At 45.6% G+C, this 21,197-nt stretch overlaps 1 protein-coding gene across 1 annotated transcript in view; it reads left to right on the top strand.

Moving 5' to 3' along the window:
* KLF7 (KLF transcription factor 7) overlaps window positions 1–21,197 on the top strand; it is a 76,773-nt gene that overhangs the window by 29,017 nt on the left and 26,559 nt on the right. Inside the window, exon 2 of the mRNA XM_006129029.4 lies at window positions 13,008–13,626. Coding sequence (XP_006129091.1) covers window positions 13,008–13,626 — 619 coding nt within the window. The remainder of the gene's footprint in view (window positions 1–13,007; window positions 13,627–21,197) is intronic.

Here is a 21,197-nt window from a genome sequence, read left to right as displayed (position 1 = left end):
GCATTCTGTTATTGGCAGATCTCAAAATGTTTTATAAACATGGGTAAGTCCCCTCACACCCATTTCACCAAGAGCAGTGTAAATGGCATATGGACCTGAACTAATTTACATCAGCTCGTTCTCTGGCCCAGATTGCTGAAAGTGGTTTGTTCAAAGTCACCCAGAAAATGCCTGGCAGAGCTGGCAAATGGAATGTGGATCTCTTGACTCCAAGTCCCATGCTTCAGCCACTGGCTGCAATGCCTGCTAGACAGTATGTTAACAGAATAGTGATGAGGCACAATTGAGAATTAAGCAATCCCTAGTCAGAAGTTTGGCAGGCCAGTCCTGCACTGTGAGTGCATCACTGTCAGGGTTTAATAATTGGGCTGAATTCACTGATGGCTGGAACTCAGGAGCAAATTCTTTATAATGCAGTTTTAAAAGAGAACTATTTGGGAAACAAACCTGTACAGCAACTAGTATCATGTGCCATACAAAGAGAAGGAAGCATCAGTTAGCGGCAATGGACAAGTCATGAAATCCATGACTGGCAAGTCAGCACGTGTGTGTGCGTGTACGTGCACACTCATTTAGATCCATTGCACCACAGTGAATTTACATAGGGTTTTATGGGTCTAATCCAGTGTTTCTCAAAGTGTTCCACAGATGCCGGGCCGCCCCCATTTGTTTACTTACCAGCTCCATAGCCACAGAGCCTCGTGATTCCCATTGGCTGCAGTGTGCCATTTGCAGCCACGGGGAGCCGTGGGAAGCTGTGTGACCTGAGCTGCTGCTTCCCGCAGTTCCTCTTGGCTGCAAATGGTGAACCGCAGCCAACGGGAGCTGCAAGGCTCTGTGGCGGCAGAGCGAGTAAATAAACAAACCAAAACGGCCCAGTAGCAGCTTTTGCAGAATGGGCCTGCAGACTACTTTCAGAAACACTGTTTCTGAAGGCAGGAACTGGTTCGTACTGTCTAGAGGCCAAATGCTTAGCTGGTGGAGGTGGGGCAAATGGAGGCAATGGGGTGTGACGAGGTAACACCAGCTAGGGATCTGGCTATATTATATTTTTAAAAAATCTGGGTTTTTTTGCTCAGTGTAAGCAAGTTGGAAGCTTGAAACTGCAACCAGCTTTTTCTTCCCTGAGATTTGTGTTGACCCCCATGGAATGCAGATTGTCTTACATTTGTGAGATAGATAACAGTTTTAAAAATTACCACTGCAACCAGAAGGTTAAAAAAGCAAATAATTAGTTTTTTAAAATTGAGTTTGATCTGAGTTATTGGGCTGTTTTAATCTCAAAGCTGAATTCAGCTCATTGAGCTTAGTGTAACCGGTGTCATAGGGTATGTCTACACTTGCCCCCTAGTTCGGACTAGGGAGGCAAATGAAGCATATTGAAGTTGCTAATGAAGTGCGGGATTTAAATATCCCATGCTTGATTAGCATATTTGCGGCTGGTCGCCATTTTAAAATGCTGGTCGCCTGATTTAACTTCCTGCGTGTAGACGTGGTAGTCCGATCCAAAACCCTTCCCTCGAATTAACTGTTACTCCTCATTGCATTGGAATATTTAAATCCTGCACTTCATTAGCAACTTCAGTATGCTTCATTTGCCTCCCTAGTCTGAACTAGGGGGCAAGTGTAGACATACTCATAGTTTGGTTCCCTTGTATGTGTTATGACTTAAAAATGGTATAAATGCTGATTTTTCTGTCTCTATTCCACAACACATTCCTCTCTTTACCCAGCTTCTGTTTCCCCGGCAGGTCCCCCACCTCTTCTCTCTGCAGCCAACAATAATGTAGAAAGGAACAATTTTTGGAGCCATACAATTTACCAGTGAATAGGCATTGTAGAAGAGAGGACGTTCCTGGTGGCTAAATTGTTGTAGCTGCTTTGTCTCCTCTTGCACCCTCTGCTGACAGCAATGCCATCGTGAAGTATGTTGCCTCATCTTGTGACTCAGCCCTCCAGCTGCGTCACATGCTAGTGCCACACCCCATTCATGTCCAGACAAACTCCACAAGACCTTGTGTCAGGTCTCTAGCCCCTGCTGCTGGCGTCCTTACACCCCTTTCTCCAGGTTCTGAATTGTCCTTGTCCCTCTTACCTCAGGAGGCTTCATACCATCTTCTCAGTGGCAGGTGAGGGAACCCAGGCCCACCCTATGGGTTGCCGTCCAGGGACTAAAACAAGCAGCCAAGCTCCACACCATCAGACACCTTGGACCTGCTTTCCTGGTCTCCTCCTACCATTCATCTTCCCTAGGCCTTTCTCCACAGTCCCTTCCTGGGCTGGGATGGTAGGTTTGCAGAAATGTTGGTGGAGCCCAGAATGCTCAAGGTCCACACCCCTCCCCCACCTCCATACAGCTCTGAGAGGGAGATTGGGTGGCTCCAACCCAGGATTCACTACTCCTAGCTTCAGACCTCTCTCAGTCTTTCCCCTGGGCCTCTTCCCTTGCTTTCTTGCCACTGTTCCTGTCTTCCTCAAACCTCAGCTGGGTTTGATCACCGGTTGTGCCATGTGATCTAATTGGGTTCAGGCTCTAGTTAACTCACTGTGAACCCATGTGGGGTGTGTACATCCTATCAAATATCATGCAAAATGGTGGAAATATCAGTCTCTGTAAAAATGCAGCCTGAATGTTGAGAAATGAAACCTTTGGGTTAGGAATTTTAACTTAGACTCACAGAATATTAGAACTTGAAGGGATCTCGAGTGGTCATCATGTCCAGTCCCCTGCCCTCACAGCAGGACCAAGCACCATCTAGACCATCCCTGACAGGCGTCTGTCCAACCTGCTCTTAAATATCTCCAGAGATGGAGATTCCACAACCTCCCTAGGCAACTTATTCCAGTGTTTAACCGCCCTGAGAATTAGGAACTTTTTCCTAATGTCCAACCTAAACCTCCCTTGCTGCAGTTTAAGCCCATTGCTTCTTGACCTTTCATCAGAGGCCAAGGAGAACAATTTTTCCCCCTCTTCCTTGTAACACTCTTTTAGGTAATTGAAAACTGCCCTCATGTCCCTGAAAACTGCTATCATGTTCCCGCTTAATGCTGCTCCTTATTGATACACCTTAAAACTAAAGCAGAGGAAATAATTAATATCAAATAACTTACTCATTACACCTCATATTCTGTGTTTATTCATCAAACTTCTTGAATTTTTAGTTTATGGCTGGAGTGTGACTATTCACAATTTTGAATACAGAACAGAGTGAGATCTTAATTCGCCTATGTATGTCAGTTGGTGGGGAAAAAATGTAAGCTACTCATGGATTTTAATGAACTAGCTCTAAATAGTGCATTATCCGTCTGTGAGCCAGCATGGATTCTTCCTCCACTGCCATACTCTATGTGGGCAAATCCTGTTACAGGATCAGATCCTGGCATACTGCCCTATTTTCTAAAGTTCTCAGCCATCAGCACCATTTTTATTTATTTGCAATTCCACATCCTGTGTGGCATTTTTACTGTTCCCTTGGAAAGTCTGACAACCTGATCCACTGAGTACCATGGGAGATGGATTGAGAAATTGTTACAAAGTAATTGTCTCTTCTTACTACAAGTTGGACCTCCCTGGTCTGGCCACCCTCAAGTCCTGAAGGAGGGAGTTTCCTAGACCGGGGAGGCTAGCCCCTCTCCCGACAGACTCTGGGCTCTCCCAGGGTCTGTAGGCAGATCGCCACACTCCTCTGCCCCCAGGCCACTGGGCTCCTGGCTCTGTGGCCAGCCCCAGGGTGCTGGGCTCCACTGCTCCCGGGAGCCTGCAGGGCTCCGTTGCCCCAGTACCTTAGGACTTGTCAGCCAGCCCCAGGGCTGATGGGTTCTGCTCCCCCAGGGCCGATGGTGGACTTGCTGGCAGTGGATGTTGCTGGGCCAGAGAGTCCCAGATTTAGGAGATTCAACCTGTATTTACAATTCTAAATGAGAGATGGGTCAACCCGGAACTAACATTGAAATTAAAATTTAACAAATACAGGGGAAAGCTTGCAGATAGGTCCAACTTTGCAACTGAAGTCCATGTCTTCTACTAATTCCAACCCACCTTGGTTGGTTACACAAATAAAAGGACTATTCAGAGATATTCTGAAAAAGTCTAACACTTCATTTCTTATCTCTTAAATTATCCTTATGTGTGATCTGTATTATCCAGTAGTGTTGCTATGTAAGATTTCAAAGAAACTCTGGTTAGATTTTTGTTTTGTTTTGTTGTGTGGCTTATGCGGAAGGATAGAGTTAAGTTTGAGTGTCTGGATGCAACCTTTTGAGTTTCTTTATTTGTGAATGCTTGCTATGTTAATATTTCTAGTATTTTGTTGTTGTTTTTGCATGGTTGATTTTGTGTGGAATTTTTCTTGGTTTTGTTAAAAAAAATCATCAAAACTATCCTCAGCTCTTCTGTTTAGAGCCTGTCCATTTCTTTAATTCATAGCTGTTTATCTAGATACCTTTGGAATTAAGGAGGTTAAGAAGTGGGTAATTGGCTAATCGTGTAGTCAATAAAATTTGTATCAACTACACGATTAGTCAATAAGGGGAGATGCTCTGTCCATCTCGCAGCAGGTCCAGGAGCTAACACCACTGAGGCAGCTGCAGGCAGCCCGGCTCCTACTACATTTAAACTGCAGAGCCACACTGAGCAGTCCTGGCTTGCACTGGCTCCGGAACCACCACAGCTCTGCCTCTCCTAGGCCCCTTCCCACCCGTGCAATGCAGAGACGGTGCTGGGGGGAATCAGCTTTTAAGCCAGCTCCCCCCAGCGCCGGCTCCTGCTCCCCTCTGCCCCGCTGCCTCTGTATCCGAGGCAGAAAGGGGTGAGGGGAAGTGAATAGTCGAGTATTCACTCGACTACCTGATAAGCCTAGACTTATTGGGTAGTTGACTACTTGACTAGTTGCTTACATCCCTATTTGGAATATAGCAATCCTTAACCAAAGCCCCTTTTGGTTTCTCATAACTGGGGCAGTAACATCTTATATGCTTGATCCACACATCCCAAATGTTACATATATTTTAATGAGCAAAACTGGCTTAGCTGTCTGGGACAAGGTTTGTTAGACTGAGTTAACAATGACCATGTTTTGATATGGCTTGGTTTGGAATGGTATGAATTTGGAAGAATTTGGTTGATAGTTTCTAATTGAGACACTTAGGAACTTGCTGAGTTTAGGACTCATTGGGCCAAATTCTCCCCTGATAGAAATCAGTGTCATCTCATTGAAATCAGCAGAACTTTGCCAGTTTATGATGGCAGAAATCTGGTACACTGAGTTAATTAAGATGCTTGGAATCTGGGATATCCTTGGTTACATTCTGAAATTACGTTGCCATCCCCAAAAGACAGAAACATTGTATTATGCAAGTGTACAATAGTGACTCTGTGTATTAATTAAAGCTGCAGAACTGGGTTTTATTAAACTTTAGCTTGACTGCATTAAGTTTCAAGGAGATCTACAAAACAAGCCAAGTTTGAAGTTTCTAGTTTCAGCCTCTTTAATGTTCTCATAGATGCAAAAAATTGTGTTTGGAACACCCGGGGAAAGGATAGCATTGCAATTATGATAGGAACAGACCAGTAAAACATGTGGTTTTGTAACTGAATTACACAGTGGCTGTTTTTGCCAAATACATTTCCTTGAAAGTTTGCTGTTGGGGTGGAGACCACACAGGGAAAATGTTCAGCACAGAAGGAATTTAGTGTGAGCAACATGCCCTGTATCCTGGCCTGTGCGATACATCAGAGCTAACCTATGCAGCAGCGATCACAGATTTATGTAGCACTGCCTCCCCCAGGCCTTTGTTGCCATCTTGCCCAGTCCAATCTAATCAGTGACGTGCCCTCTGGGTAGCTTATTTGGATATTAAACTCAATTTATTTTATGCCCTCTCAAGTTTTAAACTTCAGTGAGCTGCAGATTTTTGCATTGATAATTAACAACTGCACTGTAGGAACTGCCAAGAAGAAAAGCTGGAGGTTTTGACAGCTGGGTGAGGGACAGATGATGGTTTTTAGAACCCAGGAAGTCATGAGAGCTGGTGTTGGAGTATGCTGTTCAGGAGATGGTTAAGCTTTGGTAATAAGGAGGTTATGCATCCTTTTAACTTCCTCTTTTGGACAAAGACAGAGGGCGTGTTGCACTTTGAAAATAAGAGTTTTGGTTGGAATTCCTCATCCGCCTCTCTACCAACTGGCTGCTCCACTGTCCTCCTTTCCAATATCTGTTGTTGGGGCTAAAAATGACAACACTATATTAGTTAGATGCTATTGCCAATCTGATCAGCCGCAAACCAGTGAATGTGGGCTCTTTACACTCTTGTGATCAGACTGCAGGGGAGGTTTACATATCTCTAATAGGGTGGCCAGATGGTTTCAACAAAAATACCGGACACACTTGACATTACATCGCAATCTACATTACATCTTATTTAGAAAATACTGGACATTTATATTTTCTCGTTTCTATTTTCTCAATTTGTTTCCTGAACAGAAAGCTCAAATACTGGACTGTCCAGTTCAAAACCGGACACCTGGCAACCCTAATTTCCGAATTATTGTTTCATGCTGCCTGCATATTCAGGTAGATGTCTCTGTTTTCATGAGCTGAAGGATTTCTTTGCAGTCATGTGACTTGTTTATGTTATTGACAAGGCCTTTTCTATATGCAGCTGGAAAACAGCAATTAGAAGGGGAGTTGGAAGTTGACCTTAACTAGAACAGCTGCTACCTAGACATGTTCTAATCGACTCTCCTACAGGAGGACTCCTTGTAACTAGTGTAAACTGAGTGTGTGGTTCAGACCTGTATATAAAGTGTGTTCAATATTTTCACTTTCTGTCACAGCCTAATCTAAGTACCAAACTTCTTAATTAGGTTTTGGATGAATTCCAGCTTAGTGCTTTATGTGCCATTATATCTGCTGTAAAATGGTGCTTAAAAGTAACTAGCACATTCCAGATGAGAACTGCCTAGAAAAATTCAAAATCAAGATGTAATAAAATATCACACTATCAATAAAACAAGAATTAGCTGAACAGTGTGCGTAGGTCCCTTCTTCAGTTTGTCCCATATTTTCCTCATCTCTCATGGCTCCCATTCCCAGACAGCTCAGAAATTTTTAAGTATTGTGAGGATTCCACAGAGAAGCTAGATGATTCTGAACTCAACTTGGTTTTTAGAAAGCTTGCGTGTCTGGGCCAAATTTTAATATGTTACCCCGCTGCAAACGTGGATCAACTCCACTGCCTTCACTGGGGGCTGAGATATACACTGTTGTGATGGAGGACAGGACAGTGAACACAGAATAAGATAATGTGAATTTAAAGTAGACTAACTATTCCTTGGAGGCAGCAAGAGGTGGGGGCAGACAGGTCTGCGGAGATGGCACTCACGGAGCGCTAGTTTAAAAGCCAGCTCCCTATGCATATCAGCTCCTGCCTCCCACAAAGGCAGCGGGGAGTGGGGAGATGGCTCTGTGGGAGCTGATATGCATGGGCAGTTGACTTGAAAACAGACTTCCTGCATGTACCGGCTCCCATCTGCCCCATCTCACCCTCTGCGCTGCTGCCTCTCTATCAGAGGCAGCAATGTGGGGGTGGAGGGAGCAGGCAGCTTCACGGGATCCAGTATTTGTGGGGAGCTGTCTTAAAAGCTGGCTCCTCCTGGGCACCAGCTTCTGCCTCCCCTTGCCCTTGCTGCCTCTGATACAGAGGCAGTAGTGTGGAGTGGGTGGAGGTGTGTGTAGTCAGTAGGATTAACCGATAAACCCAGGTTTATCAGTTAATCGTGTAGTCATCTAAACATTGACATTCCTAATTGAGATAAAAGGGTGGGATTTGAAAGTGTAAGTTGATTTTACTCTGCCACTGATGTCAGGGGTAAAACTCCTTTTAACTTCAGCAAGAACAGAGTTAGGACAGCATGGAGCACTCTTGCAAATGGCACCCATAATGTCTCATGTGAGTTCCAACCCAGAGAGACAAGCACCATAGCTTTTCTAGCTTTGTGCTGTACAAAGCAAATTATACTGATGCGTTTCAATAAATGGTAATTGTTCTGTGATGAATGAAACGCAGAGGCAGTGCATATGCTGTCTACTAGTCTATGTTTCTGTATTAATATTGAATCAGTGCTAATACAGCATATTTAGGAAGAATCACAAAACATAGGCCAGATCCTCAGTTGAAGTAAAATGGGATAGTGAAGTAATTGGAGCTGCATTGGTTTACACGCCATAGATGATCTAGCCTTCCATGTTTAAATTGAATACAAAGTATGAGACACCTGCATTCACTGGGGAGCTATATAGGCTGCACAATATTTTAGGATGTGCTGCGATTTAAGAAGACAGTGGGCTTTGGTAGGGCTCTGTGTGGGGGCAAGCAGAGTTCCATCTCCGGGGGGGTTCCTAGCAAGTGATGTTCAGAAAGCACCTCTGTTGCAATTGTATTTCAAAAGAGAAATCAGGCTGAGTGTATTAGGAAATGGCCACATGCAAGATCGCCATCCTGTGATAGCCGGCTCCTTGCATCCTAAGGAGTCACATCCTATTTGTCAGCTGCGAATCATCGGTACTTTGAGCTGGCTGAATCGTCAAGCAATGTGCAAAAAAAACGGCCTTTTGTTTATTGGGGCAGGTGGATTGAAGCTTTAGGTCACTAGCCTGAAAAAATCACTCCGATGGCAACCACTGGTCTCCTGTATGTTTGTATCGCACGCCTGACGGGAGCCATTTTCCTCTTGGAGTGGGAATGCTTGCTCCTGTTGGCTGTTGAGAGCCCGTGAACTTCCTGCATTGCAGAAACCTGAAGTATACTTGACAGATCCCTAAATGAACTTTGATTATGAACTGAGTTGGTCATTCAGGACCTGAATCCCCTCTGTCCCATGAAACCATATTTTTGCCATGCAGAGACAGTTGGGACTGGCCATCAGAGAGAGGACATTTCACCCATATCCCGTCCAACCAAGGTTCAAAATCAGCCTTGTGAATGAAAGCTTCACGCTGGTGGCTCAGTCACTCCAGTCCTCAGTGAGCAGGTCAACCAGCCACCAATGACAGAACTGGGTGCATTTGCTGACAGGGTAACCAGGGGCTCAGAGGGCACAGAGACAAAGGTGCCTTCTTAGCTCAAAAGGCCATCAGTAGGATTGGAGCTGTGCACGTGACGCCCTTCAGCCCTTCTCACAATCCCACTGTGTTTCTCCCAGTCAGGGCTAAAGGCAGAGGCTGGACGTAATGAGCCAAGCAGTTAGGAACAATAACAAAGCAAGGAGGGGCGGGGTGAAGAAAAGTGGCTTGTTTAACAGTACAAATGAGCCCAGCACCCAGAGGCCTGCCTCCCCCAGTGACTTGGGGTGTAGAGGTAAGGTGTTCAGCAAGCACACAAAAGGGCAGGCAACGGGAGGAGAGAAGAAATGTTGTTCCTGCAGCAAAAATGCCAGCTCTTAGCAAAGGCCTCCGCGGGTGGACTGTGGTTGTGGGTAAGGGAAGGAGGGTGCTGAAGTTAACAAAAAGGAAGGGGTCTGACCAGTTAGTGGCTTTGTCTCTAATGCTGATTAAATTCACTCAATGTTTTTTCCCTATTGCCTTGGTAGAGGGATGTGGGTTGAGGTTGGGCTCCCTCATTTCCCCCTGTTATATTGTTTCTTTTTCTTTGGTTATTTTTCCCCCCTGTGTGGGGACATTGGCTCCATCGGTTGGTTTTGGATTTCAGAGGCAGAAGGCAAGACATGACCAGCTGGTGTCTTGAACTGACACAGGTGCAAAGACAGCGGGGAGTGGAGAGCCAAGAATAATTACAGGTTTCTGAAGCATCAGGCCTTGCCTGAAAAGGGCTTGCTGAAAAACTGCTCTTTATGGAAAATTAATGGTGATGCTGAAAACCTGTCAGAACTACTATTGTTGTCATGGGGGTAGTTCTGTCTTAAAGGGACAGTGTCTCCCTGTTCCCTCTGCACAATGAGAGAGGACACAGCCTTTCCAATGTTAGCACAATTGAAATTTCATGTGACTGTCATTTGATTTAATGGCCTTGTGTCTCAGTCAGTGTCTCTTGGCTGGAACCTAAGATTATGCTATCCAGCTCTCTTTCTCTGGAGCTTTTTATTTATTAACCCCGAATCTCTGTTTCTCTCCCAAGGGACAGTGGGTAGCTGGCAGAGAAAGAGAAAATGAAACTAGCAGCAGCAGAACTGACAAACTTGTTTCTTTTGTTCTAAGGGGGGAGATTTGCAAAGGAGCCCACTTCATTCAAGGTCACTGGAGCTGGGTTTCCTGTGTGTGCCTTTTGAAAATCTACCCCAGCTACCTGTCATGATACATCTAGAGAGATGTGGGATCCCAAGTTGGATCCACTGCTTGCAATTCCAGATTCTAGCTTAAATAGAAAACAATCCTCCCCTTTTCTGAAGGGTGCTCTGCCTTCTTATTATCTAGCAACTGCGCCAATAGCCCAGAGACCGTGGCGTTTGTGGTCCAGTGCTGCAGATTCTACGTGTGATTCTGGTACCTCTGATTTCCCTGCTGAGAGAAGTGCAGAGCAGGACTGTGAATGACAGGCTTTTACAGTTGTGACTGGTGTCTGTAACTCCTTCAGGAAACAGTTGTTCATCATGTAGCTGATGAGCACAATGCTCTTTCATTAACAGTGTGCATTTCTGCTGCTGCTTGTCTGGTTTGTCAGTTAGGGTGAGTGAGTGAATGTTGACAGCTTGGGACTTTTCCTCAAAAGAAACCCTCTGCATTCATTTAAAGGGGGGCGGCCGCAGCAAAAAGCTTCTCTAACAATTACATGTTGCCAGAGAAGTGAGGCAACAGCAACATGTGATGCAGTTACAACTTGACCAAGTGTTTAATGCTGACTCCAGGAGGTTCGAGCCTTCTCTTCTGTGCAGGAAGCTGGGATAGCTCAGAGGATGAGATGGGCGGATGTTCTGGGGCTGACTTTGCAGTGTGCAGGCAGGAAATGGGGTGCCTTTTAAAGAAACTTACTGATGGAGCAGGGAGACAGATAAGCAGTTTCTTTGGACTCTTGAAACAGGACTGTCAGAGATAAAAACACATTAGACAGATCCTGGTCGTTTCACGTTCTTAGCATCTGTCTTGTACCACTTTTGTTTTCACAACATTATTCTTCAATTTTGAAAATTAGCAAGCTGGGGAGGAAACCTGAGAACCTAGTTTCAGCTCTTCCTGGCCTCTGAACTTGAAATACTAACTGAAACACGAAGGGATCATCTGCAGTCCCTTCAGTTCCTCGTGCCACATAGCACCTCCAATGGCAATAGAAATCCCCTCTCCCCCAGTGTATGCCAGGAGCTACTGTTTCACTCTCTACAGAGACAGGCGCCCTGAGGTCAGGGCAGTACCTGTCGCTTGAGAAATTTGGGTTCAGTCTCCTGTTGCACAATGAACCCCCATGTGTGGCACTGGGCAAGACATTTGGGGACTCTGTGCCTCAGTTGTGTATGTAATAAATAGGGATAACAGTACTTCCTTAACAAAGAGGGTAGTTGTAAGGAGAAATACATTAAAGATTGTGAGGTGCTCCTATACTAGTGTAATGCTGGCCTGGGAGCAGATAAATAGACCTGTAGAAATCACTGGTATCCACACAAGAAATTAGCCTCAGTTTCAACATCTAAGGTAGACGTACCAGTGTAGACAAAGAAAGCCTTTGTAGGGTTATTGTGATTCCTACGGGCACATGAAATGATTTATATGGGTGCAACTCCACTAGTGGTTCAGAGTGATGCTAATTCTTATAGACAAGACCTGAGAGAACTTTATGAATAACTGTGCTTTATTCTCTTCTGTTGACTTGTGCTCCTTGCCATCATACCTGATAGCAACCAAGATCAAAAGAAGTTTAGTTATTTCTGTGAAAACAGTGTATGCTCTTTTCAGAGCATCTTATGAGAACAGATGTTTTCTCAGGGTGCAGGATTTAACCTGAGGACATGATGTGCACTATCAAGCCTCACATACGATTAGCCAAGCCTATCTGCAATCAGTAATGAAAAAATGTGCAGTATTGCTATTTGAACAGTCACTAGAGTTAACGTCCAGTGAGAGGCCGGCACTGGGGCCAGGTTCTTGGCTCATGTAGATCAGTACCATCCATTGACTGCAGCAGAATTACATTGATTGGGGTCAGTTGAGCCTCTGGCTCAGCATTTCTGTCTACAGGCAGTCCCCGAGTTACTCGGATCCGACTTATGTCGGATCCGCAATTACGAACGGGGCTTTTCTCGCCCAGGAGGACAGGAGCAGCGGGACGCCCAGATGCGCCGCGGTCCCGCCGCCCGCGTCCTCTGGGGCGAGAAAAGCTGCTCTGCATCTCCCTGGTCTGCTGGGGGGGTCCCCCCAGCAGACCAGGGAGACGGGGAGCAAAGCCACCGAGGACACCGGCAGTGGGACAGCCGCAGCGCATCTGGGCTGTCCCGCTGCCCACGTGCTCTGTAGCTTTGCTCCGCGGCTTTGCTCCCCGTCTCCCTGGTCTGCTGGGGGGAGGGCTCCCCCCAGCAGACCAGGGAGACGGGGAGCAAAGCCGCGGAGGACCCAGGCGGCTGGATCAGCTGATCGTCAGCACAGCACGGCGGCCATTTTTATTTTAATGAAGCGGGGATTATTTAAATCCCCGCTTCTTTGACTATGCCGAGTAAAGTATTTTACATGGCTCCATCGACGGAGCCATGTAGTCTAGACGTACCCAAAGCTATTCCAAGGTTTGGCTTGGTAGAATAATTCCATGGGGAGGCAGATTAGTGGGCAAAGTGCAGTAAGGCAGTCAAAAAGTGCGCGGGACATTTTTCCTATGGCTCTGCAATTTATCACAATGTGGATTGCATCACAATGTAGTTGCAAAGCTTTGGTGTGCATAAATACTCTCTCTGAACTGTTCTGAACTCAGAAGTTACCATGCCTGGCCTCCTGCCCCAGCTGGGGGTTAATGCTGAGATGGATTTCTAATAATGGTTTCTTTCCCTCCCTCCCTTCCCATCCCCCCTGCAGACATGCCTTGAGTTGGAACGTTATCTTCAGACAGAACCAAGGAAGATCTCAGAGAACTTTGGTGAGGACTGGGACTGTTTTCTTCACACCTCTTCACCCCCAGTCTCAGAGGACAGTATCCGACGGCTGGACCCTATCCTGTTGCCAGTGGAGACAAGTACATGTGACAAAAGCACCAACATAGACCTTATCCTCTCACGGGACAAGCTGCTGTCTGAGACGTGCCTCAGTTTGCAGCCCACCAGCTCTTCCATAGAAGGTTACACCACTGTCAACCAGGCCCAACTCAATGCAGTGACCTCATTAACGCCTCCTTCCTCTCCTGAACTCAGCCGCCATCTGGTAAAAACCCCACAAACTCTCTCAGCCATGGATGGCACGGTAACATTGAAACTGGTGGCTAAGAAGGCGTCGTTCAGTTCAGTTAAGGTGGGAGTGGCGGCGGTGGCGGCAACAGGAGGCATGATAAAGAGTGGGCAAAATGACAGTGAGCAAGGTGGATCCGGGGCTGAGGCATCCCCAGAAAACAAGAAAAGGGTTCATCGCTGTCATTTTAATGGGTGCCGGAAGGTTTATACAAAGAGCTCCCACTTAAAGGCTCATCAGAGGACTCACACAGGTACTGGTGTAAGATGCCTCTCTCTCTCCTTGTTCTCCTGCCACCTAACCACTGTGGTCTCCTTTTGTTTCTCTTTTTAAAAAGGCTTCCTCTCTTCCCAAAAGAGAAAGCCTTCATCTATGAAATAGGAGCCTAGGTGGGAAAATGTTGTGGGCCTGCATCTATTTCTGAAGAGAAGGGGGCATTCATGGAAAGTAATAAAGTGATAGGGAATAGCCAGCATGGGTTTGTGAAGAACAAGTCATGCCAAACTAATCTGATAGCTTTCTTTGAAAAGATAACGAGCCTTGTGGATAAGGGAGAAGCGGTGGATGTCATATACCTAGACTTTAGTAAGGCATTTGATACGGTCTCGCATGATATTCTTATTGATAAACTAGGCAAATATAACTTAGATAGGGCCACGATAAGGTGGGTGCATAATTGGCTGGATAACCGTAGTCAGAGAGTTGTTGTTAACGGTTCTAAATCCTGCTGGAAAGGGATAACAAGTGGAGTTCCTCAAGGGTCTGTTTTGGGACCCGTACTATTCAATATCTTCATCAATGATGTAGATATTGGGATAGAGAGTACTCTTATTAAGTTTGCAGATGATACCAAACTGGGTGGGGTTGCAACTTCTTTGGAGGATAGGGACATAATTCAAAATGACCTTAGCAAGTTAGAGAAATGGTCAGAGGTAAACAGGATGAGGTTTAATAAGGAGAAATGCAGAGTGCTCCACTTAGGAAGGAACAATCAGTTCCATACATACAAGATGGGAAGCGACTGTCTAGGAAGGAGCATGGCGGAAAGGGATCTAGGGGTCATAGTGGACCACAAGTTGAATATGAGTCAACAGTGTGATGCTGTTGCAAAAAAAGCAAATATGATTCTAGGTTGTATCAACAGGTGTGTTGTAAGCAAAACTCGTGAAGTCATTCTGCCGCTCTATTCTGCACTAGTTAGGCCTCAGCTGGAGTACTGTGTCCAGTTCTGGGCGCCACATTTCAAGAAAGATGTGGAGAAATTGGAAAGGGTACAGAGAAGAGCGACAAGAATGATTAAAGGTTTAGAGAACATGACCTATGAAGCCAGGCTTCATGAACTGGGCTTGTTTAGTTTGGAAAAAAGAAGATTAAGGGGGGACATGATAGCGGTTTTCAAATATCTAAAAGGGTGTCACAAGGAGGAAGGCGAAAATTTGTTCCTCTTGGTTTCTGAGGACAGGACAAGGAGTAATGGGCTTAAAGTGCAGCAGGGGAGGTTTAGATTGGACATTAGGAAAAAATTCCTAACTGTCAGGGTGGTCAAATATTGGAATAAATTGCCAAGGGAGGTGGTGGAATCTCCCTCTCTGGAGATATTTAAGAACAGGTTAGATAGACATCTGTCAGGGATGGTGTAGACGGAGCTTGATCCTGCCTTGAGGGCGGGGGGCTGGACTCGATGACCTCTCGAGGTCCCTTCCAGTCCTATTATTCTATGATTCTATGGTCTACTTGTCTTACGTGTTGCAGGGATCTGCTTACCAGCTTTTGGTGCAGAATCAATGCAAGTTGCTTAAGGGAATAGGACATCCAATTTCCATTCAGATGGTTATTACTGAAATAAGGGTATGTCTACACTACAAAGTTAGTTCGAACTAACGGACGTTAGTTCGAACTAACTTTAATAGGTGCTACACTAGCGCTCCGCTAGTTCGAATTTGAATCGAACTAGCGGAGCGCTTAGTTCGAACTAGGTAAACCTCATTTTACGAGGACTAACGCCTAGTTCGAACTAAGGGCTGTGTAGCCCTTTAGTTCGAACTAGTGGGAGGCTAGCCCTCCCCAGGTTTCCCTGGTGGCCACTCTGGCCAACACCAGGGAAACTCTATGCCCCCCTCCCAGCCCCGGACCCCTTAAAGGGGCACGGGCTGGCTACGGTGCCCGTGCCAGGTGCAAGCCTGCCAGCACCCAGCTAGCAGACCCTGCACCTGGCACGGCACAGAGCCACCCACCCGATGCCCCCCAGCCCACCCCCTCTTGCCGGGACCAGGCTGGCGGCTCCCGGGAGCTTGCCCTGGACCGCAAGAGGCGGGCACCTTCCTGGGCTAGTGCGGACATCGTGGACCTCGTCCACGATCTCCGCACTAGGCACAGGAAAGTGGCCGTCTAGGGCAGGAGAGCTGCCAGCCTGGCCACCCAGGACCAGGTGTGCATGAAAATCAAGGGGGTCCACTGAGACCCCCGACACTGAGCCCTGAGCTTACAATGGCCGTACTGGGTCAGACCAAAGGTCCATCTAGCCCAGTAGCCTGTCTGCCGACAGCGGCCAACCCTAGGGACCCTGGAGGGGATGGACCGAAGACAATGACCAAGCCATTTGTCTTGTGCCATCCCTCTCCAGCCTTCCACAAACTTTGGGCAGGGACACCACTCCTACCCTCTGGCTAATAGGACTCCATTGACCCAACCTCCATGACTTGATCTCACTTCCCTTTCAACTCTGTTCTAGTTGTAGCCTTCACAGCCTCCTGCAGCAAGGAGTTCCACAGGTTAACTATTTGCTTTGTCAAGAACAACAACTTTCTCTTACTAGTTTCAAGCCTGCTACCCATTCCTTTCCTTTGGTGTCCTCTAGTCCTTCTTTATGGGAACTCAGGAAGAACTTTTCTGAATGCACACTCTCCACCCAACCCCTGCTTTTAGAGACCTCTATCCTGTCCCCCCTCCGTCTCCTCTTTTCTAAGCTGAACAGTCCCAGTCTCTGTAGCCTTTCTTCATCTGGGACCTGTTCCCAACCCCTGATCATGTTAGTTGCCCTCCCCTCTCCCAGCCTTTCTCTTCCCCTCTCCCACCTCCTTTTCCCAGTCTCCCCCAGTTTTTTTCAATAAAGACAGAGTCAATGTTGGAAGAAACGTTATCTTTATTTTGTACATCAATAAGAAGGGGGGCTAGGGAAGGGTAAGTGGAAGGAGGTGAGGGAGGAATGGGGTACGAGCCCCCAATGGGGAGGACTGGGCTGGCTCTGTGGGCTTCTGAGGGTGGAAGCTCTCCTGCAGCCCCCCAATTACTCCCTCTCCCCAGATGGCAGCCTGCGGCAAGTGCAGCCGGGCTGATGGCCGAGTGGTGTGATGTGCCCAGTGTGGGCACTCAGGGCACTCCAAGCCAGAACTTCTTTGCAAGCGGGGCACCCCTGAGAACTGTGTGTCCGGGGTGGGGGTCGGGACCCTTTAAGCGCAGCCCTCGGCTAGCCTGAGACAGCATCTCCATGCTCTAAGTCCTCCTTTTATGCCCTGCCAGCACTGCTTCCGGCCATCCTTAAGCCCTGTTCAGAGTCCACTCAATGTGGACTTACTAGTTCGAACTAGCAAAACGCTAGTTCGAACTAGTTTTTAGTTCTAGATGCGTTAGTTCGAACTAACTTAGTTCGAATTAACTAATTCGAACTAAGTTAGTTCGAACTAACTTTGTAGTGTAGACATACCCTATGAGATTTCTGTTCTCACAGGTGCCTTTTAAAATTTTAATTTTGGTCAGATCTTATTTGGTTTAAATGGAAAATATTGTAGGTGACTTCATTAAAAAAATCAAAGGATTGTATTCTAAATCTGAAGCATATGAGGGTGGATGAGTATTTGTGTTAAAAAGAAAACTGTCTAGATACACTCATAAACTACTGGCTCCATTTGGCTACTCCAGTGATGAATCTATCTTAGCTGTGTGTGTAGGTATGGAGATTAGGGGAAAGGAAATTAGGCTGTGTGGAGGGAGATTAGGTTGTCGTGTTGGGTAATATTTAATACCATTGTATGTAAGTTTGACTCTTTAAGATACTTGCAGCTACTCCACTCCAGATCTGGCAATTCAGAGCCCCCAATCCTTTGTCATTTTTTAATAATCCCCAGTAGTTTTTGGTTGGAGTGCTGACAATAAGAACTGTGAAACTGACTAGTGGCGCTTCTTTGTTCTAAGCATCACATGTGATAGGAGATGATAAATTCCCATTAGCACTATCTTATCATGTGATTATTCTTGTTTCCATGGGGATTGCTATAATCATTTTCTTCCATTTTACGTTAAAATGTGTGGTCTGTTACTCTAACTGCACATTTAATTCATGACTTTATCATACAAGCGGATTCTTAGATGCTAGGTTGACCCTGCAAGGTGAAAACAGCATGTCAGACCAGTGCAGTAAATCAAACAAATCTGTGGGGTGTTACGAGAGCTGCATCCATCTTACGCCCAGCAGCATTTAAGAAGTTACATGGCATAAAACACAAAGTATAATTTTAAAATGGAATTGGCTTTTATTATTTACATGGATATTCTAAATACTCCCAGTTGTGGGAGGCCTCTTGTCAAAAGTGACCTTGCTTGTGACCCGGCCAATGAGGGAGTAAGAGAAATGTTTTACTGTCTCTGGCCTTAGGCTCCATTTTGAAGACTGTCTTTGCAGTAAGACAGATACCGTCACTGCTATCAAATTATGAATTAAATGCCTTAAATGGAGAGAGTGCCCTTTGTGGTTCAGACAGGGGCCACGCTCTCCAATATCAAATTTGTTTCAAATTTGAAACCCTGATATCTATGGAACTGAAGCCGTTGTTGCTTCTGCTCTAAAACCAGAAGTGACATTTTCTGGATCCGCTTCAGATGTCTCACAAATTGGAAGAGAATGATACATTTCACAAGAAAGGCTGACCTCATGAAATTTTCATTATCAAGGCTTCAGGTGAGGTGGGCAGTGGGCGCAAATCTACTGATTTTGTGAAATTGTTGCTGTTTGGTGTCAAAATCTTGCAAGAACGACCTACCACATTTTTAAATGTCAAGTCCTCAACCTGGACTCCAAGATCTTAATATCATTGCCTTAGTCCATTTTTATTTCAAATGTTCTATAGTTTATAGGTGGCAAGAAGTGTTTCTCACTATGGCCCTCAATCTGAAAAGCCTTATTCTGAGACCTTTGCCTGTTCTGAGTAAAGGTCGTAGGCCAGAAATAGTCCTGTGGGCTTCAATAGTTGATATCCTGGATTGAAATGCCAGTCAGAGAACATACAGATACCAGAATAAGAGCACAGATTATTTCTTGGCTTTTGGAAGAGCTTTGATGTGGCTTCCCTGAGAGAAGCCAATGACAGAGATAGTTCAGAAAGCATGAAGAAGTCCCAGCTGTGGAACTTTCTCCACCATGATCTTGCTTCCGTTACAGCCCTAGTGGTGGGCCCAGCTACATCACTGCTGTCCCTTGGAGCAGTTTTAGAACACAGTTCTGTTGTGCCATCGAGACAGGACACCTCATTTTAAGAGCTATGTGAAAGCTCGGGCATGGTTTGAACCTTTGGTGCATTGTAACAGGATCTCTTGTTACCACTGCATGTGTAGGATGAGCAGGAGCTTAAAACTGATCACTCTGGCCAGCAAAGCTAGTGGTTCTAACCCCAGGAGAGAGTCAAAATGCTCCCCCAACACAGACAGTAAATGGTAGAGGGAGTGGCCTGAGAAATTCTGGAATATTGTGAATGGCTCAAGCTGCGACCTCTCAGGCCCCAGACCCAAGATGATAGAAAAGGAGCACTCATCTTGCTTGGGCCTTTGTTGTCGCACAGAGCCTTCTTGGCACTGCCCTTGGTATAATCTTGTTGTCAGTTGTGAATGCAGCTGAGTGTGCCAATGGCCAGTAGCCACTTGGCTCAGTCAGTAGCTGAACTAGACGGTCTGTCTGAAATGATTGCAAGATATGTTACTGTGGCTGGTATTGCTCGTGAGTGAGCTACAAGAGCCATTTGTCACTGGTCTGTGCAGAAAGGGCATGGTGGGGCTCACAAAGAGCTTTCTGTATGGGGCTCAGACTAGGGATGTGAATGGTTAACCCTGTCATTGTGAGGAAGGCTTGCATTCCTTTTTGCTCATATGTAATGCTGACTGGACACTTGCTTGGCTTCTTTAATATGTGACAATCCAAACTGAGCTAAACACACTACAAAATGATATACAGTGTGTTTATATAAAATAGTAACACTTAAAGATTTCTGGTTAGAATTAGGATTGCAACATGCAAAGAGCTGTACAGACTCCTATTATTCTGCTGCACCATGTGCAAGAGATTCAGGAGATTATTCTATGGTATACTTCATGCAACTTTTTTCCTATGAAACCATCAGGTTTTGGAAAGGGATGAACAAGTATCTGTATGGGAGTGAATTGAATTTGGAATTGAGAGAATAAGCTGAGCAAACCTGAAGGGAATGGGGAATATGGAGAAATAGGGAAATTAAAATGGAGGTTGACTGAAAGGGAGGAGGTAAGCCAAGCCATGGATAGGAAAAACCCAAGTAACAGAGAACTTTAAATGGCAGGAAAAGGTGAGCTGTGCATTGCGGAAAGATGTGCAGCTAATGCAGGAGTCAGGTGTGGAATCTAAATGGACTAAATGGAGTCGGGCTGGCTGCAGATACAATCCATCCTTAACAAATTCACTCACACTTAATCGCCTAGCAGACATTGGCACAAGAAACGACAGTTTGTCGCTGAGACACAGAGATTTTAGCTCAGCCTTAAGAAATGCTTGGAGCCAATAGAGCCAATATAGCAGGTAGCAGAGAGGGAGGTAATTGGAATGCTCCAAAAAAGTCCAGTCAGCATCTGCATACTGAATTAGAAGGCAGGCTGTTGCTGGCAAGGGTCTGGATGGTAAGACATCTAGCAGTGAGCTGGCACATGACCTAAAGAAGGGTTAGTCACCTCAATACATTTTGTCCCCAAGCACAAAGGCCAGTGGAACCGATTTATGTCTTCTGATGGGGCTGGTCATATTAGACTTCTTTGTACTAATGTTGGGTGAAATGGGGAATATAATGGGCTGGAGACTTTCTGGCCAAAAATAAACTCCAAAGACAGACTTGAAAGGAAGGTCCTTAAGCAGGGGTTATAGTCAAGATGACCTCTGATATGTCCTTCTTGGGAGATCATTTGTGCATCTTTTGGGATGATTTGGAGAAGTTGGGATTTTTCCTCCCATTTAAAATTAGGCTCTGGTAAGATCTAACTTCCTGGTGCTTTCATTTCCTCAGGTATGTTAAGGGTTTTAAGCAGTAGCCTGTCGCACACTGTCATCCCATTTTACATTTCACTATATAGTGTCTTTTGTCCAAAGTCTTTTGGGTAAGAGTAACAAACCCAAACAAATCAACCATTGGGAGTCCCACATGAGAACAAATTATTAGAGTTACAAGAAGAAAAGAGAGACTTCGTAGCATTAGAAGCAGCATTAAACAATGGGAGGGAGAAAGGTTTTGAGATGGGATTTAAGAAAACAGTGGAGACGAGATTTCCAAAGAGTAGGGGTTAGAAAAGGAAAAAGTGTTTAGAAATGGCAAGACAAGAAGGAATAGCAGTAAGAAGAGTGGGAGATCACGGGAAGGAGTAGGAAGTCAAGGAATAACTGGGAAAATAAGAATTGATAGTATTAGACAGCTAGGTCAGTGATAGTATTAGTGTGTGACATTAAATCTACATTGTATTAATATGATCGTGCAAGTAGATAGGGAACCAGCCAAGTGAAGAAGAGAAAGAGAAAGATACGATTAACCCAGCAAAGCA

Source organism: Pelodiscus sinensis, chromosome 7 (assembly GCF_049634645.1).
Source record: "Pelodiscus sinensis isolate JC-2024 chromosome 7, ASM4963464v1, whole genome shotgun sequence".
Lineage (NCBI taxonomy): Eukaryota > Metazoa > Chordata > Testudines > Trionychidae > Pelodiscus > Pelodiscus sinensis.
This window is presented reverse-complemented; position numbering and strand designations above follow the sequence as displayed.